This window comes from Spermophilus citellus (genome assembly GCF_964194105.1).
Source record: "Spermophilus citellus genome assembly, chromosome: 9".
NCBI lineage: Eukaryota > Metazoa > Chordata > Mammalia > Rodentia > Sciuridae > Spermophilus > Spermophilus citellus.
Genome location: NC_138191.1, coordinates 87,098,765 through 87,126,496, shown reverse-complemented (window position 1 = coordinate 87,126,496; position 27,732 = coordinate 87,098,765). Strand labels below are relative to the sequence as shown.

Sequence of the window (27,732 nt, the reverse complement as noted above, 5' to 3'; positions counted from 1 at the left end):
CTGCTTCAGTTAGGTAATGCCCTAGAAAAACTTGAAACTTACTTGGCCAGCTTTTTTCCTGTCAATATCTAGGAAGTCAGAACAGTTCTTTTTGGATTGGGGGGGCGGGTCTTGAATCAGGCCAGATTGCGTGGGAGGGACCTTTTCTATTCACCATCTTTCTCTCTGCCTTTAGCTATCTCCCCAACCTTCGCCTCCCTCTTCTCCTCCAAGAAACCTTCTCCAACTACAGCTTACAAAATCCTCACCTTTCTGCTGATTATAAGCAGTGTACAATAAAATCTGACACCTGTGTTCAAGCTTCTTTTTTCAGCTTGTTAATCTAACTACAGCATCATTGTTGACATTTAGACAATTTTGCAGATGAGTAATTCAATAAATTCCAACTATTTCTATCTGAACTCCTTTCTTATCAAGTGCATATAACTATTTTACATGGCAATATTATTTGCAAATACTGTTTTGTATTATTGTTTATTTCTCACTTAATCATATGTGCACACAATTTCAGTATATTGTTGTTAGCTTTGAAGTGTTCCTTATAGTGTAAATTGGGAGTAAGACCTAAAGTTTAGAGCAAGATACTTAATCTCTCAACCTGAATTTCTTCAACTATAAAATATGGATTATGCTACTTACCTTGAGGGGTTCTTGGAACAAGGAAAATGTAGAGGAAGCTCTTCCTCCTCTTCCCACTCCCTCCTCCTCCTTCTCCTTAATCTCTCTCTCTCTCTCTCTCTCTCTCTCTCTCTCTCTCTTTCTCCATTTTCAAAAGCATCTAGATATGCTTAAAAATGATTTCCAAAGCTAAAGTCAAAGGTCATCATTTAAAAATCTACCTTAGGGCCTAGTATATTATTGACCACAGAACACAATCTTCATAACTTGTGAGGTTGATTGAATAAATGAAGCAAAAGAACCATTTTAAAAATGAAATTAGCTAAGAAGCTAGTGGAATTCAGCTCTTATTCACTCATCCAAGTAACAACTATTTTTGTACACCTGAGAAAGGCAGGGGTTTTGCAGAGGGCATCAGCTTTGGGGAGGACACAGATGTCCACGTTAGATATCTCTTTGGCAACTTTTGGAGAGTGGATTGGAAAAGAGTAGAGGCTGGGGGAAGACTTCTCAGAGTAATACTGTGGTACATCAGCTGAGGGGTTGGGGAGACCTGAACCAGGAGAGAAGAAAGAGGTCAAATCCAAGAAGTGCATTGGAAGTTAATTTAGTTTTCAAGGTAAAATTTTGCTACTCTTAAAGGTTGTTTCTTCTCCTCTTCTCTTCTTTGTGTCTTCTATTTAGCAGAACTAGATGTGTGAGGAGCCGGGTGGCTAGGTGGAGAATTAGAGAAATTGACAATAAATTTCAAATTTTTAGATGAACTTAGGTTCCTTCCTGGCTACCATCAAACTCTGTTAAGAGTGGAAGAAATTTAGTTCACTTAATAATAGTTTGGGTTTTTTTTTTCAATAACTTGATGCAAACCATTAGAGATATAGCAATTACTGAACCAAAGTTCCTGTCCCCATGAAATTTGCTTATAAACAATTAAATATATCATTACAGAGTATGCCTGAGGATACAAAGTGTGATGGGTAATAATCAAGTAAGGGCAGGAGGGGAAGTGGCAGGAATGATGTCAGAGAGGCAGTGGGGGCAGGAAAAGACTATAAGAGGACATTGTGAGGACTCTGATTTTTACTTAATATGAGAAGGGACGATTTTGAGAAAAAGAGAAACATGTCCTAAAAGGATCTTTCCAGCTGCCATATTGAGATTAAACCAAGAGGAGAGGGAGAAGATGGCCATGAGTGGAGTAGGAAGACCAGTTGTGAGGCAATTAGAAATATTCATATACCAAGAATGATGACTTGAACCAGAGGAGAGTAGGAAAGGTGGGTATGGAATTTGAAGGAGGAAGTGAAAGGATGGGCCGATGGTGTGGAGATGAGACAAAGTGCAGCGTCAAGGAGAACTCAAAAGTTTTTGTTATGAACAATTAGAAGGAAGAAGTTGTTATTTACTGAGATGGAAAAGAACTCAATAGTGGTCTTGGAGGGAAATAAAGGTTCAATTTTAGACATGTTGAGTTTGAAGTTGTTTCAGATATTCAAGTGGAGGTTGAGGTTCAAAAAGTGGTCTTGGGCTGGGGATGTGGCTCAAGCGGTAGCGCGCTCACCTGGCATGCGTGCGGCCCGGGTTCGATCCTCAGCACCACATACCAACAAAGATGTTGTGTCCGCCGAGAACTAAAAAATAAATATTAAAAATTCTCTCTCTCTCTCTCTCTCTCTCTCTCTCTCTTTCTCTCTCTCTCTCTTTAAAAAAAAGTGGTCTTGACAGGAGATATGAATTTGGAGGTCATCAGCACAGAGATTGTCATTTAAAACTAAGAAATAGGAAGAGTGAATATAGAAAGAAATCTGAGCACTGAGCATTAAGCCTCTTGATTACTGAAATCTTGAACTTACAAAGGAGACTAAAGAAGGTATAACCAAAGAAGTAAGGGGAAAACAGTATGCTGGAGCCAACTGAAAGAGAACATCTCAAGAGGGAGGGATTAGCTGTGTCAAATACTACTGCTAGGTCAATAAAATAAGAACTGAAAGTTCACTGTGAACTTTAGTAACATAAAGACCGTTGATCTTGACAGGAGCTTATTCAGTGGAATGGTTGATCCAGGAGCAAATGGAAGAACTGGAGGAGAAACTAGCCGTAGACATTTTCTTTGGGAGAAGCATTGCTATAAAAATGAGAAGAAAAACACAGAGGCAGCTGAACAGAAACACAGGCTGAAGTAAATTGGTTTAAAGATGGGAGATATTATAGTGCATTGGTGTATTAATGGGAAGGGTCCAGTATAAATTGTAGGGGAAATGGTGGTAAACAGAGGAAAGGGACCATTGCCAGAGCAACATCTATGACTAGGTATGAATATGCTCAAGGCAATGGCTGAGATATAGTGTGAAGCATAGAGAGCCCATCCACTCTAATAGGAGAACAAAATGGGGGCTCAAGGGGCAGTTTATTCAAACTTTTCCTCTTAAATGCTATTCTTTTAAGACTTGGCATTCCAGTGGCTCTTTCTGACCTCATAAACAGACTCTCCTCTCTTCCTAACCTGTCCACAGAGAAGCATGACTAATCTTTGGTATGATAAAAGGAAAGTGCAAGTAACAAGTTATAAATGAGTAGGAGAAACAGCTTCCAGTAAAGCATAAGTCATATAGGAATGAGGATTTTTTCCTGTTTCATTGCTCCGTTGGAGCCCTATAGAATACAGTAGACAAATCAGTACTTATTTCTAGAATAAATAAAACAGAAATGAAACTTATATTTCACAAGCATCTGCAATGAGCAAACACTTTGTATACATTATCACACTTAAGTATCATGCTAGTTTGCAGCAGAAGGGACAAGGCCCAAAGAGACTATGTGAGTAACCCAAGGCTTCACAGAGCTAGAATGCAGCTGTCAGGACTAAACCGACTTCTGTAGGTCTCTAAAGCCCTGAACTTCCTTGTGGACTGCACTCTGCTGACAACTATATGGTGAACCTGATCAAGTCACAGAGCCACTCACTCTTCATTCATTCAGCTACAGAGAAGATTAGACCTGAGTTTTACAAACTCCCTGTATTAGTCAGGTTTTGTTGCTGTAATCAAAAGATCTGACAAAAACAACTTAGAAGAAGAAAAGTTTATTTTTGCTCATGGTTTCAGAGGTTCAGTCCATGGCCAACCAACTCCATAGCTTTGGGCCCAAAGTGAGGCAGAATATTATGGTTGAGGGACACGGCAGAGGAACACTGCTCAGTTCAAGACAACCAGGAAGCAGAGAAAGAGCCCTGGTCACCAGAGACAAAATATAAACCCAAAAGGCACACCCCAGGTGACCTACTTCTTTCACCACATTCTACCTGCCTATAATTACCACCAGTTATTCCAGTAAAGTGGATTAATCCACCAATTAAGTCACAACTCTCATAACCTCATCATATCACCTCTGAACATTTTTGCATTATCTCACGCATACACTTTTGGGGGACATCACATATTCAAGCCATAAAATTCTGTCCCTGGTCCCAAAAAGCTCATGCCCATCTAACAATGCAAAATATATTTAGTTCATTTTCAAGAGTCCCCAAAATCTTAACAGTTCCAACATTGCCAAAAGTCCAAATCCAAAATATCATCTGAGACTCAAGGCAAATTCTTTATGGTGAGCCCCTGTAAAGATCAAAAGCTTCTTACACATGTCCAATATATAATGACACAGAATATTTTCATACCAAAAGGGATAAATTGGGGATAGAAAAAGAGAGAGTACCGAAGCAAAACTAAAATCCAGCTGAGCAAATAAGTCCTGTAGCTCCATATCCAGCATCTGGGATACATGTCATCCTAATATTCTCTCCAAAGGGCTTGTGTAAGTTTGCCCCTATGGCCTTACTGGTTGCAGCCCACAGGGCCTGTCTCTTGGCTTTTTTCTGCTTGATTTCTGCAGCTTTCCTTGGCAGATGTTCCATATTATTGGTATCTCTTAATCTCAGGGGTCTCCATTGCAGCTTCTGCTTCTTTCTCACATCTTCAGGCATCACCCTCTCAGAAGTTGCCTGCAGAGATTCTGAACCTACTATACTTTGCCTGGCCTCTCAGGCCTTCCTCTGAAATCTCTCTATAAGCCTCCATTACCTCCTGAATACAATCCTGAATTCCTGCAGAACTAGCACCACATGGATGATGCCATCTGCTGCCAATCTTGAGCAGTAGCCAGGTCTCTCAGGAGTATGGCTGCAGTGGCCTCTGAGTGCCTGAATAGCTGAGCATGGTGAAGCCACCTCCAAGGGACCCCTATACAATCAGGGTGCCCCTGTGGTCTCTTCTCAAAGGAATTTTTACTTTTACACCCCTGAACCTAGGATGGATGTGATCTTATCAATTCCTAAGATGCCCTCAAGCCATCTTTTCTATTATGTCTGTCCTGTTATGTCCTATTAGTCACATATCTTTAGTGACTGTAATCTTTTCAACAACCATCTCTCCCTAGCCCAAGTTTTACACATACTATGGCCAAATTGTAAGTTTCTCAAATCATTTCACTGTTTTCTGCTCCTGATTATCACAGTAAACTTGGTTGAAAACTGCCAAAAAATATCCATGCCAACACTTGAATGATGTGCTGTCTTGAAATTTTTTCCAACAGATTAATTAGCCCATCACTTTTAAATTCAGCCTCAGGAAAGTCTCAGTACATGAGCCAAATACAGACAATGGTTTTTTTTTCCCCCTCAGAATGTAACATGGATGACCTCTAGTTCAATTTCCAGTAGAATCTAACTTCTCACCTGAAACCTCATGAGCCAAATCTTTACTGTCCACATTCCTACCAGCATTCTGGTCTTCTGAGATCCCACCAGAATTGCCTATTAAGATCTTCTTACTACATTCTAAGGTTTCTCCATCCTGCATTGCCAAATTTTTTCAAACTCCTCCCACAAAGCAGTTCCAAATGCTTCCCAACAACATAGTCAGGTTAGTCATAGCAACATTCCCACCTCTAGTACCAATTTCTTTATTAATTAGCTTTTTGCCATTTACCAAAAGAATAACTTAGAAGGGGAAAAGTATATTTTGGCTCATGGTTTCATAGGTTCAGTTCATGAAGCAGAACGTTATGTAGAAACACTAAGTTTGTGACAACCAAGAAGGGGGGAGAGAGAGAGAGAGAGAGAGAGAGAGAGAGAGAGAGAGAGAGATAGATAGATATGGGGGTAGGGAGGGGAGGGAGAGAGAGAGATAGAGGAAGCTCTTCTTACCAGGGACAAAATATAAACCCTAAAATCAAGCCTCCAGTGACTTCCTCAACTACAGTCTACATTCACTACCCAGTTAACTCTTTTAAGGGGCTTAATTCACTGATTAGGTCACAGTTCTCATAATCTAATCATTTCATGTTTGAGCATTCTTGAATTGTCTCACACATGAGCTTTTGGAAGATACCCCACATTCAAACCATAATTCCCCATTGCAACTGCATATCTGTGTGAGCTGATAAACAGGCCTAGGGGAGAGCTTTAAGTCATGTGTCTGCCCTGAGCTCACAGTCCCCTTCCACACCAGCTCTGCCTATGGGCCCTTTATCATTTTCTGCCACCTGTGGCATAGGCTTAGCTCTCCATGGAAAAGGCTGGATACACTGCCCTCTGCATACTGTGTCACCATGGACATACTACACTATTCTTTGGTGCCCTCTTGTCTTTGGCATAGAATCCATCCCCTTCCCTTTTGTGACTATGATTTTGAGGTAGCAAGTTTAAAATAAGACTATGTTTAAAAAATTATAGGAATCTAAATGTAAGTTTTGTGAAAGAAAGAAAGAAGGAAGAAAGAAAGAAAACGAATGGAAAGTTGAGCCTCTCTATCTCCCCAGCCCAAGTGAAGACCCTGTCCTTGGGCCTGTCTTGGACAACCCCTGCCCTCTTACCATTACTTCTATTAAACCTCGCTCCTGCCTCTGACTCCACCTGCCTTGGCCAGCATACTGTTTAATCCATGACCTGTTGAATTATTCCTTTTTTAAGCAGTCACCTCCTCAGAAGCCTTTTTAGTCTCAAGTAGTTGCCCCCTCTTTGATTCTCAGCACAGTGCTTCAAGACACATCTGGGCTAAAGAGAAGAAGGGATGGAAAGGGGGCAGGGGATGAAAATGGGGGATAGAGATTAAATTTCTCCTCCACACTAGCCTGTAGCCTGTTGGTATCTGGAGGCCAAGTGTAGAAGCCCTCCCCTCCCTCTGCCTGCACTTTCCCACTCCAGTTAAAGCCCTCCATAACCCACCCCTATTCCTCATTTCTCCTAAAGAGCTCGCTGGGTTTCACAAGTGTCCCAGAGACCCCTTATTTAATAGATATTCCTTGTCTGCTTAATCTCATTTGGTGCATCACAAATTAATCCTTATTTTAGTGTGAATTTCTACTTTTATAATTTTTTAAATATTATAAGATTCTGTTTCACGTGGGCACCTCTGCATTGCCCTTTGGGGCCTGGGGATTGGGGTGGAATTCTACCCACCATCCTTGCATGGAAGCCAGTTGTCTTGTGAGAGCAGGGGTAAGAGACAAAGCTGACTGAGATGAAACAGAAAAGCAAGAATTGGGGATTGGGTTTCACCTCACTTCTGAGTAGTAAAATGAAATTAAATCCTCCTAAAACATCCCTAAATTCCACTTACCACTCTTTCCACAAACCTCTTTTTTCTTTTTCTTTTTTTTTTTTAATACATGGCCAAAAGCATACAAGGAAAATAGGCAGTTGGGGGAAGCAATCCTAGCAACATTTGTGGTAGAAAATCTGCCCACACTGGTATGTGTAAATTCCATATTATTCCAGAGTCCCATTATTCTCAGTGGGCAAGTTGGGGGGAGCAGTTCGAATACCTGGTATTTGGAGAGCTGCCAAAGCACATCCGTAGGATTTCTAATGAGAACTCAAGGGCCCTGAACTTGAGGGCTCCAACTGTCACCTATGCATTCCCAGCTTCAGCCTAACCTTAGGGGCAATGTAGGCCTTTGACAGCAGGAAAACATAAAAACATCCAAGGCATTTTTAGAAGGTACAAGGCCACCCTACCATGAAAACTTCAGTAAACTGAAGATGACAAAAATCACTCATTCTTTTTATTAACGATCTTTTTTAATCTTATAAGCACTGCACTAGTGCAGTCCTATCATTTCAAATATATTGTTTATTAGGAATAAAATACATTACATGTATCATTGTCCTTTAAATTACATTTGTGAGATACAAGCCTGGTAATTCTTCTCTTTTTCCAAGAGCAGTGCAACCCTTGTGTTCCCAAACATCACCATGAAGCAAAGCCAATGTCTTCCCATTTCTGAGTTGAACACAAGTAACTATTATGTGTTGTTCTGGAAACTATGACAGACATTATTCATCTGTTTGTTTAAATGGTTCATGGCCAAGAGAGAGGGGGGAAACCTTGAAATTTGATTTAATTTTTTTTAAAGCAAAAAAGTGGTGTGAGACAGAGCAAGGGAATAAATGTTCACAGTTGTCAGTGCCCAGTTGTGGGAACCTCACATGATATTGGACACAGTCACCTCAAAATTGCCTGTGCTTACAAAGGCATTTCAACACCAGACAGCGGGATGTCAGAGCTAGCTGAGTTCCCGACCTGACAGATTGGAGTCTTCTCCCTGTGTCATCCACCCTCTGGGGGCATACCTTGATTGGCTCCCTTTGAAAATTGACCCAAAAGGTCAAATATGTTAGCACATTACCTTCTTTGATGCCCACTTTCAAACTGGTCTTTAGAAAACAGTTTGTGAGATCACTTTGGGATCACGTATTTCGCCTGTAATCTCTTGACCACAGTCAGCCGGAGGCAAAGTCTGCTTTTGGTGCACTTGACAGCTCCCTTTCCAGCATGTTCTTTATTCGGACTAGCTCATTTCACGTGTCTGCCTGTACCTGTGCAGATGCCTTTTCACCAAAAGGCCTCATTCCAAGATGTGCGTAGCTAAAGCCCATATGATTCAAATTACGTCACCTCGTCCTGGTTAGCAGTTAACTAAGGATATTTCCAGGCTCAAAATCCTCTTGGGAAAAAGAAGGAGATATTTTTGGATAGGTGATAACTTTTGAGGCAATATCTAATTATAACCTGTTCTTAAAGTCTTCTTGTCTCTGATCTATCTGCATTGGACTAATTCTGTGACCTTTACTCGGATCCTTAATTTTACTATAAAGTCCCCTTTTAAAATTCTTTTAATTGATACATATCAATTGTTCATATTTATTGATATATACAGTGTTATTTTGATACATGTATACAATGTGTGATGATCAAATTGGGCTTATTAACATATCTCTATTGTTTCTTTGTGTTGGGAACATTCACAATCATTTCCCCTAGTTATTTTGAATTACACAGTAAACTTTTAAACTATTTTCACCGTACTGTGCTCTATATATGGAACCCTAGAACTGATTCTTCCTATCTCACTTTATTGTTTTACCCAATCATTACCCTTTCTAGCTTCTGGTAGCCACCATTCTACTCTCTACTTCCATTAGATCAATTCATTTCGCTCCACATATGGGTGAGAACATGTCATATACTTGACTTATTTTATATAATATTACATTATTCACTTCCATTCATTGTTGCCACAAAGGACAGAATACCAAATCCTTGATGATGAGTGAAGACGAGGATTTTTTTCATATATTTGATACCCATTTGTGTGTGTGTGTATATTTTTTTTATAATATATCTATTCAGATCACATACCCATTTTAAAAATCAGATTATTTTGTTTTGTTTGTTTATATGTTTTGTTTTGTTTTTGCTGTGGAGTTAGTTTAAATATATATATATATATATATATATATATATATTCTGGTATTAACCCCTTGTTGGATGAATAATTTACAAATATCTTTTTCCCATTCTACAGGTTATCTTTTCTCTCTGTTGATTATTTCCTTTACTATGTGGGAAGTTTTTGTTGTATTTTGGTTTTGCTTTTGTTATACCTAATTTTCACCTTTAAGTGATCTGACCGCATCACCTAAGGGTGTCTGGGAAACTTCACACCGAGCCTGGAATATCTAAAGCTAGTATGTGGTTTTGTTTTTAACCAATCTTGCCAATAGGTTGCCCAATTTACACATTTTAAAAAGGGATACTTTCCATCCATATTTGGCCATGATGGTCTTTTGGGAAGGGACTGGGAAGTTGTTTTTACTCGGGAAAAGAGAAAAGGCTAACCACATAGAGAAGAAATAACCCACCTTTGCTAGATGGCTCACTGGAGCATACCTAGGGACACCATCTCCTCCTGGATGGAAACTCCCACCGCTGCATGGTGGCTTGGGTGTTGGCTCTGTGGTCCTGATATGATTTCATCTCCCGTGGCTCATAATGGGGCCTAGAGGAGGGCTGAGTGGGTAACTTCAGAGGTGCTGGATGACTTTGTTCCCTGCAGACCTCCCCATGAGGTTGCCATGCTGTGGGCTTATGGAGCTCACTTTCCCTGCCAGTCCACTCCAAGAGCCGTGAGAATCAGGACAAAGGTACCGTACTGCAGATGCTCTGTAAATTGCCCACACTTCCGTCAGATGAATCTGTGACAGTCACCCACAAGGATACCAAAACCCCTCCTCACCTCAAAGACTTGGAATCCTAGCCACTGGCCTCTCCCTGGACCTCCACCTTGGCCCTCTTGTACAAATGAGATATTTTTAAATTAAGGCAAAATTTACGAAACATAAAATTAACCATTTTAAAGTGACCAATTCAGTATAATTAGCACATTCACAGTGTGGCACATACACTGCCTCTCTCATTAGGCAGTTACTTCCCATTCCTGCCTTCATACCCCTGGCAACCATCAACCTTTCTGTCTCTGTGAATTACCTATTCTGAATAGTTCATATAAAGGGAATCATGCAATATGTGCGTTTTTATTTTGTGTGTGTGTTCAGCTTATGTAATTTAGCATATTTTTTTTTCAGTACTAGGGATTGAACCAGGGACACTGTACCCTGCACTACATCCAAACCTTTTTATTTTTATTTTAAGACAGGGTCTCACTAAGTTGTCCAGTCTAGCTTTGAACTGCAATCCTCCTGCCTCAGTCTCCCAAGTCACTGCAATGAGAGGCATACACCGCCATACCCAGCAGCATAATGATTTGGAGGTTCTTCCATACTGTAGCATGTTTCAGTACTTTTTTACTTTTTTATGGCTGAATAGTAGTCTACCCTGTGTATCAACCATATTTTGTTGATCCATTCATCTGTTAATGAAAATTTTAGTTGCTTTCACCTTTCAGTTACTGTGAATTGAGCTGCTGTGAATGTTTTTGTGTCGAAGCTAATTGAGTACCTGTTTTCCATCCTTTGGTTTCAGTTAGGTTTTATGGTTAGCAAAACACCTCTACATCCATTCTCTTCCCACACATAAGTATTCATTTTAACTGTCTTATTTCCCCAAAATGGGGAATTTTAGGGCCAAATTCATTAGCAATCATCCATTCTGCTAATTAAATCTATTAGATCTGCCCATTCCCTTCATTATTCTTCTGAGAAAGAAAATGATTCCCAGTAAGGAGGATGTTTCTGGTATGGAGAATGGTCCATACAGTGGGCTAGCCTAGGACAGTCACCACAATCTCAATTAGGTTGATTTGTGAGTGAGCAATAAACAGAAGGGTGTAATATAAAATTAGTACTCCATAGAATGGTTTGACCAGGGTGCTGAGAGTTGGGGGGGAGTTGGGAGCATCTGGATCCTAAAAACGAGAAGGACATTCACAGATGAAAAGAGGGTGGAAGGCATTCAGGCCTCAGAAAGAGTGCAAGCTGAGCCACAGGAGCATCAAAGTGCATTTTTTATTTTGAGACTTGCAAGATCCTTAGTGTGGCTAGTATTATCAGGTTCACTGCACCTGACAGGGAACGAGGCTGGAAACAGGTATGAGATGCAGTCTCCATAGAACAGTGTTGCTTTTCCTGGCTCTTCAGAGCTTAATGGATAGATACTCCCACTGCTGCCCCAAGGTGCCACCTGCACTCTTGCAAAGTCTCATCATCCTTTATAAATTCTTTGCCCTAGGGAATGAGACCCTGGAAGTGGCGGGCAAAACTTTTCTGTCTTTCCCAATTCCATGACAGCAAACTGGGAAGGCTACAGAGGCTGGCAACATGGTAACTAAATTACCTCTATGAGAAACCTAAGTTCCCGCAAAACACCCTCTGCACCTCTACATCCAGGGAGGTATCTGGCGCATGCTCATGCTGACCATGGCAAAGAGCAGCCAGGTTCCATCTGCCTTTTCACCATGCACTTTCCTCCTCCGCAGAACGTGGCCTTGGACACGATAACTGCAAGTGCCCTTGCCCTTCAGCTGCCTTGCGGCTTCATGTTTCCAATTTGCAGAGCATGGAGTGAGGCAAGGAAGACATCAGTGATGAAAGAAGTGTGAGCTGGAAAAAAGCATAAAGCTGATTAATGCTGGGGAGGATTTGTTCTCCCCCAGCCAAAGCCAGCAGGGAAAATTGGAAGGAATGAAAGGTGATTGTGACTGTGTTTAAAAGAAAATCTTTTTGCCACTCAGTATACACTAAAGCAACTCCACAGCAGAAAGCCCCTGTAAGAAGTGCAGGAACTTCCATAACCAAACCATTTGGGGAAAAAATATATATATACAGTATGGTTACAAGCACTCCATTAGGACAAATCTAGCTCTTCTGCTTGCTGTGCAACTTTGGACAAGTTCTTCACGCTTTCTGGCCCTTAGTTTTCTCATCTGTAAAATAGGAATAATTACACTGCACCTTCTTTAGAAGACTCCAGTCAATATGAGATGACTTACAAACTATTTTATAAATATATGGAACTCAGCAGTGCTTGGTACAGGATAAAGACTCATCAGAAAGTCTCTTACTTACAGTCAAGTTGTTTCTGATGGAGAACAGTCTTGGAAAACTGAACACAGTTACAGGTCCAGCAACATGGCCTGAGCTTTGAATTTTTCCCTTTAAATCCTAGCTCCACCACTTCCAGGCTTTGTGAATTTCAAGCTACTTAACTTCTCTGAACCATAGTGTTTCCTCCTGTGAAATAAAGATGCTATGAAGAAATCACCTCACACCGCATGCAGCACAGAGGAGCAGATGCTTAATAGGAGTTTACTTTTTTAGTGCTGTGGTTCTTAACCACGTTCAAATCACCTGGAAAGGTTTTTTTTTTTTTTTTTTTTTTTTTTAAGCATGAATTCCTAAGCCTTGCCCCCAGAGAGTATGATTTAATAGGTCCAAGGCGGGGCCTGAGCACTGGTATTTTTGAAAGCTGCCTCAAGAGATTCTTACAAGCAGCCAGGGCTGAGAACTGCTCACCAGCAGATGACGTTACATACTGGTTTGCTTTTTGGTTTTTGAAAATATCTGTTCCCAGGAAATTGGTCAGAATAGCGGGAATTCTAAGCAAAGTAAAAAAAAAAAAATCAATACACCAGCAGCTGTAACCCCTTGATAAGAAATGGGCAGCTAAGAAATTGCATTCCATTTTATTTTTGGGGGGGAGGGAATATATATATATATATTTTTTTTTTTTTTCAAAGAGTCTTTTTAAGAGGCTTGAACTGGAAAGGTGGTAAGAAGTTTAGCCTAAGCTTCATACATAAAATATGGGAACTCCCAGTAGGTTGGGGATTTATATCTGGGGGTAATTCCAGGGTTTTGTCCTCCCAAGAGATATAAATTGAGGCCTTCAGAGTTTAAGTAGGGGAGGACGAAGTGTTCTCATAATGACACCTTCAACATCCAGGGATCTGCTAATGCTGAGGGATAGAAAAGCATAGTCTCTAATAGCAGGGGTGGTGTGGGGGTGGATTCTGGTCTCTACTTAGGTTTACAGCATCCAAGGCTAGGTCATCGAAAACCTTCCTTCTCCCCATAGGTTTATGGTATTAGTTACCCAATAAAAGTTGGGTTAATTTTACAACCCAAGTAAAATTTAAGCCAAAAAGGCTTCAACATTACTCTAGGATTTATGAAAGTAAACATATGGAGTGCTTGAAGGGTTGCACAACATTAAAATTTCAATGTCTTTATGTCAGGTATATAATATATTCGTTTGTATGTGTACTTAAAGGTTAAGATTTTAAGAGCTTTGTAATACAGGCTATTTTTGAGACTCAACTAAAGATACTTACCCTACCCCCACCTTCAAACTGACTGGTGTAGAGTGGGAAATAGAAAACTGATTAATATAACTGTCTATCAGATTTTTTTTCCTGGTTTGCTGCTGTATTGTGGGCTTCCTAGACTCCTGTACTGACCCTCACCCCCTGACACAAGTGGGGAAGTCCTGCACCAAAGCCCTGACCACAGTCTGTGTTGCAGGATAGGAGCTTAGTAAATGTCTTTTAAATAAAATTCCTCTTTGAGTCTTGTAAATACTTTAATAATAATCAATGTCATCTCTGCCATTTAAAAGGTCTTTTCCCTATTTGATGGGATTGTTATGACTTATACTTGGAGGCTAGAGAGATCAATTGTCATCCCCATCTTATAGATAAGAAAAACATGGCTCAGAGGGCAAGGAGGACTTACCTAAGGATGCCCACACATTAAACCCAGAAAGGAAATATTGTTTTCCTGGCTTTTAACTTAGAAGAAACCCAAGAGGGAAATGATATTTCGTGGAGATGTATTGACAGCAGCCAGGTGAGCAGAAAAGAAGCATCCGGGGTAGAGGTCAACCTACAAATGTGGCAGGCAGCTTTTGACATAGCTATGATCTTCCTTTGAGAAACAGGTGGATGTCCTGTATTTTGTCTTGAGACCATTTTAGGGAAGGTATAGCCTCTGACCTTTTATATTAAAACTAACATCGAAGATCCTGATCTCCATTCTCATCACTTGCCACACTTCTAATAATTAACTGGTATCCCTTTGTCTTCAAGATGAAATCTACTTTCTTCTTTTACTTATTATTTTGAGGTAGCAAAATTTTAGTAAGACTAGTTTTTTAAAAAATTTTAGGGTAACATTAAGGCAAGACTTCCAATGACATTTTCTCCAGATTCCTGGAGATTTAGTGACTCAACTCAAATTTTCAGGTGTGTGGCTTTGCGTGGCTGTCTTTCTGCATAGCAGAGATGACAGGTCTCAAGCAGTAAGAAGCCACCTATCCAGGCTACACTCTGGTTCCTTCTAGCTGCACCCAGCTCCTTACCCTGTGGATCCCCCTAATTGACATGTCAGTTGGAGTGGATCTTGTGGCTAATACACCCACGCCATTGTAACAAATGAAGCAGAAATAATCTGTGCTTAAAAAACAAAAAACTGTAGAACATGTGCCCAGATTTCCAACTCATTTCCTCTTTACTCTTACAACTACATCATCTTCCAGCCCACCACCAGCTGCGAAAATAAAAGCGTTTTCTCCCATATTTAAGGACGATTTTGTGCTTCAGGATGATTTTCTGGGGGTGTAGGAAACTTGACCAACGTGACTAACAGATGTTTTAAGTGATGTTTTGAGAACTGAGCAAAAGCTTGATTCTTTAGCTGTCTTTGGGATACTATGCCCAAATGTGCCCCCTAGTGGCACTTATGGGCATTGCACAGTGAGTGCTGACTAACCGGTACATTAGATAACCACTATGCTTTGTTTTTAGAGATGAGTATGAAGAAGATGGATTCTGTCAGCCATACAGAGGGATTGCATGTGCACGATTTATTGGCAACCGCACTGTCTATATGGAGTCTTTGCATATGCAAGGGGAAATAGAAAATCAGATCACAGGTAGGTAACAACAATAAAGTTATATTTATCCCTTGAATAACTATTTTTCTCACCAACAATTTCATTGAGCTTCTCTCTTGACAAAGGAGTAGGCTAGGCATGAGGGCTGGGAGCAAGGCCATAAAGAATCATGAGACATGATCTCTGTGCTCTGGAATTTACATTAAAATAATTTATTAAAGATCACTCTTAGAGGAAAAGGAAGATTTAAGAAATCTCACATTCATTCCAACACTCAATAAATATTACTGAGTGCTTTCAGTATGCCAGGAGCTGGATTCAGACTTGGGGATGTGATGGTGTAAACAGGCTGGGTGTTTCTGCCCTCACAGAGCTTACTGTTGGGAAGCAACATGATATACATTGAAAGAGAATGAAATTAGAGTCTAGAACTCTGGACATGAATCCCAGAGCTGTCATTACAGCGACTTGGGGGAAATTACTTCTTGTCCACAAAAATAATTTCTTCTGGAAAAAGGAAGAGAAAGGTGGGGGAATCTCATGAGAATTGAAGGGAGATCAGTAGAGTGAAAAAAGGGACTAGGGGAGGGAGGAGTAGAGGGAAAGGGAAACCGCTGGGGAATGACACTGGCCACAATATATTGTTATAGTGTGTGCATGTACTGATATGTAGCAATAAATCCCACCATTATGTGCACCTATAATGCACCAATTAATAATATGGAAAATCAGAAAAAAAGAAAATCCTTTCTTCCTATATGAAATGAGTGATTAACCTTAGGTGCCTTCCTGCTATAGCTTTCAATATTTTACTCATCATTTTTCTTCACTGAAATTTAATTGTCTTCATTTTCTTTTGATGGAAAGCTAAGAGTGTGGCCCTTTCTCGTGAGTGTGGCTGGTGTAGTGCATCTTAGACCATTTCCACCCTAATTCTTGTGGCTACCATGGCCTCATGTCCTTTTCATGAGTGTGGTCATTATGCTTCTGTGCCACATGCCCTTTTCAGTCCAATGAAATTGCCTTCATGAAATTCTAGTAAGACTGACAGATTTAGCAAATACAAAAACGTTTCTCCAGTTATGTCTGAATTTCAGATAATGTTTAACATAATTACATCCTCCATATTTTTCTGAAATTCAAATCTGACTATTACAGTTTGTCCAGATTTAAGGAAGGCAAGAACAGGGAAGGATAGAGAGAATAGAAGGAAGGTAGACACAACCAATGCACTATGTATGTATGCATGTATGGAAATGCCACAGTGAAACACATTAATTTGCATAATACACTGAAAAAGTGTGCGAGTGAGAAAGAGGTAAGAATAAACTCAAATTCAGGCATGGTGGTGCACACCTATAATCCCCAGCAACTGGAGAGACTGAGGCAGGAGGATCCCAAGTTTGAGGCCAGCTTTGTGAACTCGGAAAGACCTTGTCTCAAAATTAAAAGTGCTAAGGATGTTGCTCAGTGGCACAGCACCTACCTAGAATGTGCCAGGCTGTGGGTTTAGTTGTCAGTACCAGAAACAAAACATTCCAAGGCGGGAACATAGAACAACAAAAGGTTCAGAAAGTATGATCTTGAAGGAATTTGAAAGAACAGGGAGGAGGCTGGGGGGAGCTATTTAACTAGGAGAACCAACTATGGAAAGATGGACTTGCCATTTTTTGGAAGCCCTCAAGTTTTCAGGAGGAAGAAAACTCTGAAATTTCAAAGAGCAGATGTAGGATTGATAGGAAGGAGCTATTGAAGGCACATTTCAACCTAAAAAAAAAAAAAAAAAAAAAAGAACATGTTAACACAACTTTTACCAAGAATTCACACAAATAAAGGGAGATTCTGATGTAAATATTCAGTGACCTATTTATAATAATTGTTCAGTAGCCATCAGCTTCCTGGAACGTATTATTGATTTCCCCCCCTCCATATAACTTTGTTTAACCCCCTAGCATTTTCCAAATCTGTTTGGCTGTGTAAGCATAGTTTCTCAAACACTGTTAATAAGCTACAGGATTAAAGTCCCAAGAAAAACACATTGAGAAACCGGGCATCAACAGCCCCCAGGACTGCCCTTCCAGACTGCTGCTCTTTTTATCTAGATGCCCCGTGGGGATGAGGTTAAGCTGGAGGAGCACTAATAGTCTATGATACATACTGGAACAATTGGATTGTGCTCTTTGAGAACTTCCAAGTGAGTTGCCTCATTTTCAGAAAATGGAATAGAAAGTATTCAAGCCACAAAGAAATGAAGCAAGTTACCCAAACTCGTCCAGCAACTCTTGCCATCTGGCAAGACACAGAACTGGATGCTGTGCTCAGGCTCAGCCACTGCCTGAGGCAAGTTCTGCCCTGGAGCTGTCAAATGTCTTAGAAGCATCGAAAAACTAATAATAAAAAAAAAAATCCCAGATGAAACATGAAGTTCTACTGCTTTGTAGTAAAAAAATGAAAAATGTATTGTACTTTAACCTAATTAATTATTTTTATTAGGAAACAGTACATATGTAATTTAATATTTTTTTTAACTTTGTAGTCAAAATGATTTTTTCAAGCCAGTGAAAGTAAGCTGCTTTGACATCTGAAATGAATCTCCTCCTCCCGGCCCTGTGGGTTTCAGCACAGCAGATTCCTCCCTGCGTGTGTTTGTATTTGATATCTGTTGACTAGATAACGGGAGGAGATAAACCCTGGCCTCTGGAGTTAATAATTGTGTTTGTTTTTCAGCTGCCTTCACCATGATTGGCACCTCCAGTCACTTATCTGATAAGTGCTCTCAGTTTGCCATTCCTTCCCTGTGCCACTACGCCTTCCCATACTGTGATGAAACCTCAGCTGTCCCAAAGCCCCGAGACTTGTGTCGCGATGAATGTGAAATCCTGGAAAATGTCTTGTGTCAAACAGAGTACATTTTTGCAAGGTCGAATCCCATGATTCTGATGAGGCTAAAACTGCCAAACTGTGAAGATCTTCCCCAGCCAGAGAGCCCAGAAGCTGCAAACTGTATTCGGATTGGAATTCCCATGGCAGATCCTATAAATAAAAGTAAGTGGTAACCCTAACCTTCTGTGTGAACTTCTGTGCTGACCTGAGGGCCAGCAACCCAATGGCATAGTGAAAATGGACCTTGACCTACAGTAATTATTCACATCAGGACAGTAATTGTTCACACTGGTCATTAGATCACCTTCTAGTGGTCTGAGTACCATGCCTCAGCATTCAATGGTAGACTAGATAGAGTTACCTTCAACAAGCTGCATAAAAACAACCATTTAAAAGAATAGGAGAGAGTTTCTCCATAACCTAAACATAGAATTACCATTCCACCCCTGAGTATATGATCAGAACAATTGTAAACAGATGTTCAAACAAAAACTCTCATATGAATGTTCATAATAGCACTATTTACAGTAGCCAAAAGGCATAAACAACCTAAATGTCCATCGGTGGAAGAATGGTAAATAAATCATGGTATATCCACATAATGAAATATTATTTATTCATAAAAAGGAATGAAATGCAGATATATGCTGCGACCAGAATGGAGCTTGAAAACATAATAGAAGCCTGACACTACTGTATGATTCCATTTATATGAAATATGTAGAATAAACAAATCTATAGAGATACAAAGCAGATTCATACCTGCCAGGGGCAGGGGTTAGGAGTAGTGGGAGTGACTGGTAATGCACAGAAGTGTTCTGGAACCTAGTAAGAGTGAAGTTGCACAACATTGTGAAGGTACCAAATGCACTGATGGTAAATTTTATGGTATGTATATTGTACTGCAATTTAACATAACCTGTATGAAGGTTGGCCTCCATCATCTACCTTCTCACCACCACCCAATGGAAGATTATTCTTCTGTCCCTTTCACCTAGATTAAACTTGTAATTTTTTAGTTTCCTTTCAGTAGTTAATGTTATTTTATTACTTAAAAAATTATAGATCAAAAATGCTCAGAACTGTGCTTAGTACATAGGAAGTGCTCATATCAATATTGTAACTATAGTCAGTAACCTTCCAAAGTCCAGTTTATATCAACTCAGTAGATTCTACAGTGCTTTCTTTAAGTTTTAGCCACTATGGTCACCTGGGAGAGCTGCTTAAATGTATCTACTTCCCATGGGTATTCACTCCATCCACACAGAGAGCCCTAACTCCAGCTAGCAACCCAGAATGCACTAGTACACATTTTCTGTGAATTACCAGCTAGATTCTTTAATCACATGATTCATTGTAAGGCCATCAATTAGAATGTTAGGAAAAGCTTGGCTTGAACCTTCATTGAACCATTCACGAGGAAATTACTTCTGTACCTCTAGGTCCCACCCTAGTTCTGATTTCTTCTGTGCTCAATATTAAAAATACTTGTAGAAGACTGGTTTTATTCCTGAAGCATAAGCTTTAAATCCTCCCAGGAATGTAACTGCAAGGCAGGCCCTGAGTCCAAGCCCAGCCAGCAGGAAGACTGCCCCACGTGGCCCCTGACCATGAGGTTAATCAGATGCTCTCCCCTCCAGAAACTGCTGGCTGGGGAACACCAACCAGCTTTGCCTCTGTGTCTTTTTAACAGTTTGGGCTTTTCTTTGTGTTTTTCAGATCACAAGTGCTACAACAACACAGGTGTAGACTACCGGGGGACTGTCAGTGTGACCAAATCAGGACGCCAGTGCCAGCCGTGGAATTCCCAGTACCCCCACATGCACACCTTCACTGCCCTCCGCTTCCCAGAGCTGAATGGAGGCCATTCCTACTGCCGCAACCCAGGGAATCAGAAGGAGGCGCCCTGGTGCTTCACCTTGGATGAAAACTTTAAGTCCGACCTGTGTGACATCCCAGCCTGTGGTAAATACAAGTCATTGCCCTTAATGTCTTTGATCACCTCTCAAAGATCCCCACCCCATCCCCTCTTCACTTAGAAGCATCCTATGGGGGGGGGGGGGCGCAAATTTGATTGAAAGTGTTTGCTTGATGTCAGACAGTTTCTAGTGTAGATAAATCTTGATATTTCAAAAAAAAAATCTTAATACTTCTACATAATAGTAAGGTACCAGATCACACTATAAGAAGTAACTGCTTTTCTACCTGAAGCCATTGCACTAGAAGATGTAACAGGGACCCAGCTTTCCAGAGGCACAGGTGAGACAGCTTATCACAATCATCTCTGTAGAAAAAGATGTGACCTATAACGGTCCATGTTAAAGTGGACCTTTTTAGCACAACAGTCATATCAGAAGCTGTGCGGATGAAAAACTGTCTTCTGTATGTCACAGAGCATACCCATGAACCAGGATGAGTCTTCAACCATTGCCCACTCATCCAGGGCACTCTCTGGATAAACATGTTCTCTGTCTGGTCCATTAATACTGCAGAAGATGTGTACAAGTGCGTAGAAAGAAAATGGAATTGCTGAGTCAGTTTGTTCCATTACTTAGAGAATGTTTATAAGGTAAAAGAAAGAGAATGAAAATGTTGATGAGACCTGGAGTTTGGAACGCTCTGGAACGGATTCATCTTTCTGACACTCTTTCTTGTTGATACGGGGAGTGGGCTTCCCAGGCATGATGGGCGAACCAGGATGCCACTGCTGGGAAACTAAGAACAAAAACTCTCAAACCAGAAGCAATAGTTATGGGACACACAGATAATATAAGCCAGGGGGAGCTGGGTCTTTAGATCATTATTCAAGGCATTTGTGCCACGATATTTGTCAAATGTCTACTATATGCCAAGTACTTACTCATCTGGGTGGTGGGATAAGTGGAGACCCTAAAGTGAGAGTAGGCCTAGCACACCCAAGAAGAAGTAAGGGGCCACTGGGGATAGAGCAGAATGAGCAAGGAGGAGAGCAGAAGATAGGTCTGAAAGGTAATAGGACCCAATCATGCAGTGCCCTGGAAGCCACTGTAGCACTGAGACTGTGAGCCTGAGTAAGTAGGGAAGGCCTTAGAGCATTCTGAACAGAACTCACATGGAACATTTTTAAAGGATTACTTTGGAAACTGAGTTGAGACTGGACTGCAGGAAGGGTGAGAGCAGAGGCGAGGAGATCATGGGAAGCTACAGAGATAATCTGGGGGAAGAGATGCAGTGTCCTTGAGAGCAGGAGGAGGAATGGAGGAGGCAGAAGCAAGGGGCAGAGGCTGGATGCATTTTGAGATTGGAGATGACAGGAATCACTGGTAGATCAGATATGGTACAAAAGGAGGAAGGGTTCAAGAATGACTCCAGAGCTGTTGGCTTGGCTTGCCTTTTGCTGAGAGAGAGGAAACTGCAGAAGTTTAGTGGGAGCTGGACCAAATGAATTACTTTAAGGGAGAAATGAATTGTTCATTCTAACCTGGGTAAACCCTATTGGTCACTTCTGATCCTTAATTTCCAGCTAATAGTCATCAGAAATAGAGAAGAAATTTGCCCATAAACTGGAAGATATGTTGACAATCTGATTCAAGGTCTCAAGTTCTATTGCTAAAAATAAAAATTAAAAAATCAAGACTATACATTATACCAAAAAAGTATTAATTTTCATCTCAATAGCCTTTCTGAAGCCATCAGACCAAACACATGCTCTGAGAGAAGAAGAAAAATCCTTTAAAGTTCTTTCTGACTGTGGAGAGAGAGAGAAAGATCACTTACATCTACTGAACACTTAATACATGCCTGCATGTTGCTTGGTACCTAACATGATTTTCTTCATTCAAAACTCATACCCTTGCTGTGGGATGGGTATTATTAATATGTACCACTAAGGTTCACAAGTTTTAAAGAACTTGTCTGAATCAGATGTCCAGCCATTGGTGGGATTGGACCCACCACTGAACTTTCATCTGCTGACACATAGCTCTGAGCAAATGCAAAGCTCATATTCTTCTACTTGGCACTCTCCTAGCTCTCATTTCAAGCTATAGATGCAAAAATAAATACAAGGATAACAACAGGCTCAACCTCCAGATTCCACCATGCCGTTTCCCTTATATGATATGACATCAAAAAAGGTTCCTTTACTGCTGAAGAAATTCATCATAAATGATTATCAGTAAATGATCACAGTATTAATCAGGACAGTGATATTGGAAACTCAGAATTCTTTCTGAATATTAACCTGCAGAGGACACAGTTAAAATTCTGATGACTGGTTAATTCTAGTCACATGAATGATAAATTTAGATGAAAGTTAACCCAGAGATAACAAGGCAGTTTTTACCACTTAGTATTAAAACACACACACACACACACACACACACACACACACACACACACACAACTTTCATTTTATTTTGAAAGAAAACAGTTCCTCTTGAGTTCTTCAACTCAAGCCACAAACACATGCATTAAAGAAACAGGGCATCCTTATGTGATCAATAAGAAGTTGCTGGGAGACCAGTGGCTCCCTAGTGTGAAAGTTCCAGAAGAGAGCAGGTCAGTGTCGACTGCAGACGGAGACAAGATTTCTCATAATCGCGACCCTCAGTAGCCCACCTCTGACAAAATAATCATAATGGAATCCTACTTTTATAAATTCTGTAGAGCATTTGATTTTTTCTTATTTCATCCTCACAAAAACCATAAAAGATGAAGTAGGAATTTCCGGCCCCCTTAACCATGAGTAAACCAAGGCCCAGAGCGGTGAGAGGCCCATCTAAGATCACCAATTACCTCATAGAAACCAGGTCTCCTCTCTTTAGACCACCACTCTTTGTTCTGCACGGGAGGTTCGTTATCACCACAGAGTGGTCTAGAGGATGCTACTGGCCAGGGATGCTGATAAGCACCTTGCAAAACCCAGAAGAGCCCACACAAAGATTCTTCAGCCCCAAATGTCAATAATGCCAGGGTCAAGGAAACTTTTTCTATACTATACAATCATAGACAATAGAAAAACAATATTAAGCACTTATTACCATTTATTGTATAGTTACAACCGGCCAAAAACTACACTAAAAGATTTTTTTTAAATGCAATCAGTCATGAATAAGTAATTCCATATACTTATGGATAGGTTTCTTTTTTTACTTGTTTGTTTGTTTTTAATGCCCAAGAAAGAAAACTGAGACTTAGGCTAAGTAACTTGTCCAAGGTCACATGGCTAAAAGGAAAGGGAGCAAGCACTACAACCTACAGCCTGCCTTTTAAACTATGTGATTTATGTATGTAGATGACTCTGTGTGGGAACACACAGACGGATAGATAAGCCAATATTAACTATAACTGTTTATCTCACAATGAGTTGTAAATTAGTAGAACAGGATTGAAATGAGTCCTTTTCTGCCATCCCAAGTGGGATGGACTGTTGTGGGAATGTTCCTTAGTTATTTACATTTCCAAGTTGAGATTTCAGAATCTTCATGAGTTTCTCATTTTCACTAATGACATCTTTTTTGTTTGAATTTCAACTAAGTAAGGCTAAAAAAAAGTATAGGCCTAATTAAATAGAAAATATGAACATTGGTTGTACTTTCTAGAATAAACAGTCTGCTGCAGATTGTTTTATTCATGAACTTTCACTCTGGGACAGAACACAAGACGAAGGACAACTTAATGTGGCCACTGTGAATTTTGGAAATTGGCTTGGTGAGGATTGTGTGTCTATGCCCAGAAAGTGCCTAGAGGACATGAAAAGAAAGGACAAAACGGATGATAGTTTGAGAAAGACTTGACCTCTCACCCTCCCTCTTTTCTTTCATGTGCCAGGCATCTGATAATTACAATGGTAGAGTATTACAATTCAGTCAGTCACTAAACCAGTATATGTTGAGGTTTACTGTGCTTCAGAATTTTCCAGCAAGATAGATCAGACCAGACCCTCAGGCAGCTTAAGTCTAGTGGAGAATTTAATGAAGAAAGGGGCTAGATTGCACTAAGTATTGTCATCCAGTTCCCAGTGCTTTGTGCTCTGCATTTTAATGGTGACAGTGCTTATTGAACATTATGCTTAGTTCTCTCTATTAGATCTGGCCCAAGACTTAGCTGATGCATAATAAAATGTATTGAACTAATTAATCCTCACAATAACCACAAGATCAAAGGGATCATCTCCACCTTACTGATGCAGAAGTTGAGGCATGTTATTTTTACCAAGGCCAAGAATCAAACCAGATCCACACAACCCTGTCCCAGATCCCTCCCTCTGTCTGCCACACTGTAACTGCTTCTAGAACAAATTCTAGACTATTTCAGATGAATAAATATTCCTTTATCATTTTCCTTTGATTATTATGAATTCTCTGGAATATTGTCCATTGATTTTCTTATTCACATATGCAGAGATATAGAAATAGAACGCTCAGCTTCAAAGACATTTCTGAAGAATCCAGCATGCCTCATTTAGACTCAGCTTTGATATGGTCTAGCTCCTCCAGCAACTCCACTCAGGTCTCATGGTGTTTCCCTTTTTCCCGGCCACTTCCTGGCTATCCCAGATCTCCAATACTCAAAGGTAGCCATCATCTTGGAGATCTGGCCTGCGCCTTCCATGTGCAGTCATCGGTCACCTCTGAAGCCAAGTGTCATGGGTTGGGTAGAAACTAAATTGAAAAAGAAATATTTTGCTGATTTTTTCCCCAAAACTGGCATCTACGTGCTCCTCTCGGGGTCATCATTTCACTGAGGCCCTTACCAATGCTTCTCTACCCAGCTTTGTGGGCTAATCTGTGGGAACATTATTGTTTCTGGAAGTTCCTTGTGCAATGATCTTGCCATTTTGCACGACTTGTATTCTTTTTTCCTCCCCAAGTTATTGAGATCCCTTTTGTTGCTTTCTTGATCTGTATGGAGAGGCAGAATCCTGCTTGTTTTGGTGTTTCCATAGTCAAGACTTGACCCTTTATTTTACTTGATCAAGCCTTGAGGTCACAGTTTTTCCGGTAACCTTGCCAGCATTGTCTGTTTCCCCTCAACTAAACAACCCAAACCCACTAGCAGTAGTATTATTTTTGCTCCTAAACTAGCTTCACTGAAGAGTCCCATTGATAAGAAAAGTAGTAAATCATTTGGCTCCATTTGGAGTTTTTAACCTGGTCTATTGCTTTTATATTTCCTTTTAAGACCTGGGCTTGGAACAATTTGCCAAAGGGCATATAGCCTTCTTCTGTGCCTGAATAGCCTTGACTTGTCCCATGACCTTACAAACACCCGCCCCAGGTTCTGCTTTGTCACAAACTATTTTCTACAATGTGGTGGTTTACAGTTCGAGGCAAGGCAGATGTTTTCCAGATTGTGAACACTGCAGTTTTTAACTTATTCTGTCAGCAGCCTTCTCCCATATTTCATAGAAGACCTGTTGTGAGGCAATTTGTCTCTCAGCCATTTCTTCAAACCAAAATTGAACACTACAATGAACTGAATGGTGGGGAGGGGTAAAGAAGAAAAGAATAAAGCAGTGATTTTGTATACTTTGAAGCTTTCTAGAACAGTTATTTTATGCTACAGAGATTTCTAAGATGCCCTTTAGTTTCCAGCCTTTATACATTTTCAACAAAGAACAATAGTGACCCAAAAGTTATATATAGCTAAGTCATATTCCATAAACATTTTAACCATAAAATAGTTTTCTCTCAAAGTTTTTTTTTTGGGTGTCCCCAGTACATAGTCAGTCATTTACCCAGTGTGTAAACTTCTCTTAAAATAAGCTTTTGAAAGCCCCTGACTCTTTGGGGGCCACCCATGCCAGCAGGAAGTGGTCATTGTCATCTTAGCCTTTTGGTAGCAGAATTCTGATGTTAAGCCTCAATGATTGTTGCTGTTGCCTTTGTATCAGTCAAGGTTCTAGCAAGAAACGAATGACCCAATAGACTCAGGGGAATTTTGCAAAGAAATTGTCTATACAGGTGTTATTAGGAGAAACCAATAAGGAAAGGTGCAGGATCTGAGACTAGAAGGAATGGAAAGTATTACCAGCCTACTAAGGCTGACCAGAAGGTTGTCTAGGACTCGTGGTAGCATTTAGTAGAGGAATGTCGACAATCCTCAGCAACCCAGTAAGGAGGAGGCCAGAGGAACAAATCCATCAACCATACTCTTCTTGCCTTTATCTCCTGCTAATGACTTTAATTGGATGAACCTGTCAATGGTCAAGAGTGCCCATTGATACCATGCAGAGAGGTCAGCCTCATTGACTGGATCTGATGTGCTGAGGGCACTACAGAGAAATGTCATCATAGGTTTTAAATTGCTTCATGTGAGAGTCAAAAATTTAGTAAGGGTCCAAATAAGTTATACCAATGTAGTTTATAAAATCAGAGAACCTTGGGAGGAACCGTAGAAATCACAAACATTGACAGATGGCTCCAGAGATGGAGAAATTGTTCCACTCAAAGTGGAATGGCTCCCACTGCTCAAAAGTCTGCTTTTGTAAGATAGAAAACAAAACTTCTATGTGAAGTCTGATTATTTTTAATGCTGACCACTAATTAAAAAGAAAAAAAATTAACCCTAATAAGGAGCAAGTCTATGAATTAAATTGAGGTTTTTTTTCTTTTTTAAAAAATTTGTCCTTTTTAATTATACATGAAAGTAGAGTAGGTTTTGACATATTTATACAAACATGGTGTCTATCTTCTTCTAATTAGGATCCCAATCTTGTGGATGTACACGATGTGGAAATAGATTGGGTTTTTATTCCCGGGTATATGTAATTCCTCATACAGATTTGAAGACATCTTTCATATTCTTTATTTGATTTCTCTTTGTTCTGAAAAGCACATAGCCCCTCTTACTTTTTCTTACCATTCTCCTCTTATGGGTATTTCTTACTCTTTCAAAGCCCTTCTTTAAAAGAGGACACCTATTCAGAATATGAGACACCCTTCGGTGTTTTGTAACTAGAGAAAGTAGAGAAAGTACAAGAGGGCTGTGACGTTCTTAATCATTACTCAGTATAGGGCTATTACACTGCTGTAAGTGCCATATGAGATAATTTTAGAGCAATTTCATCATGCTATTGCTGGGTGCAACTGAGCCTTCAAATCTCCACTAAAACTTGTTAGTATTCCCTTTTTGAGGGGTTGGGGGGAAAGTGATTACATCAACATTTAGTAGATTTTTATAATTATGGATTTTATAAAACAAGTCTATAGCCTAACTGCAAGTTATTATATCTATTTGTAAAGTTTCAATTGCCAGTTTAGATTCATTGTTTTAGCCTATTGTATGATCTTCTCACTTTTTATTTCAATAGTTAAACAATTGGGTAACTTTCCTAGATTCAGGAATCTTTCAAGTTGTCATAATCAATGACAATGTTGAGCAAGCAATTTTTCTAAAGTATAACCCTCTATAATTCGGTGTTGATTTATGATTAGCACTTTTAGGTAAAGGCATATAGGGAATTACAATTCTATCTAATGATACTAATATTTATCCATTTTTTTCATAAGAAAATCATGAGTCAATTACAACTTGATTGATGTTTTGCTGAAGTTTAAATTTG

General features: G+C 40.0%; 1 protein-coding gene across 1 annotated transcript in view; it reads left to right on the top strand.

Annotated features, from left to right (window-relative positions):
• ROR1 (receptor tyrosine kinase like orphan receptor 1) overlaps nucleotides 1-27,732 on the top strand; it is a 394,480-nt gene that overhangs the window by 344,752 nt on the left and 21,996 nt on the right. The window contains exons 5-7 of the mRNA XM_081305681.1: nucleotides 15,214-15,341; nucleotides 18,030-18,347; nucleotides 19,905-20,150. Coding sequence (XP_081161807.1) covers nucleotides 15,214-15,341; nucleotides 18,030-18,347; nucleotides 19,905-20,150 — 692 coding nt within the window. The remainder of the gene's footprint in view (nucleotides 1-15,213; nucleotides 15,342-18,029; nucleotides 18,348-19,904; nucleotides 20,151-27,732) is intronic.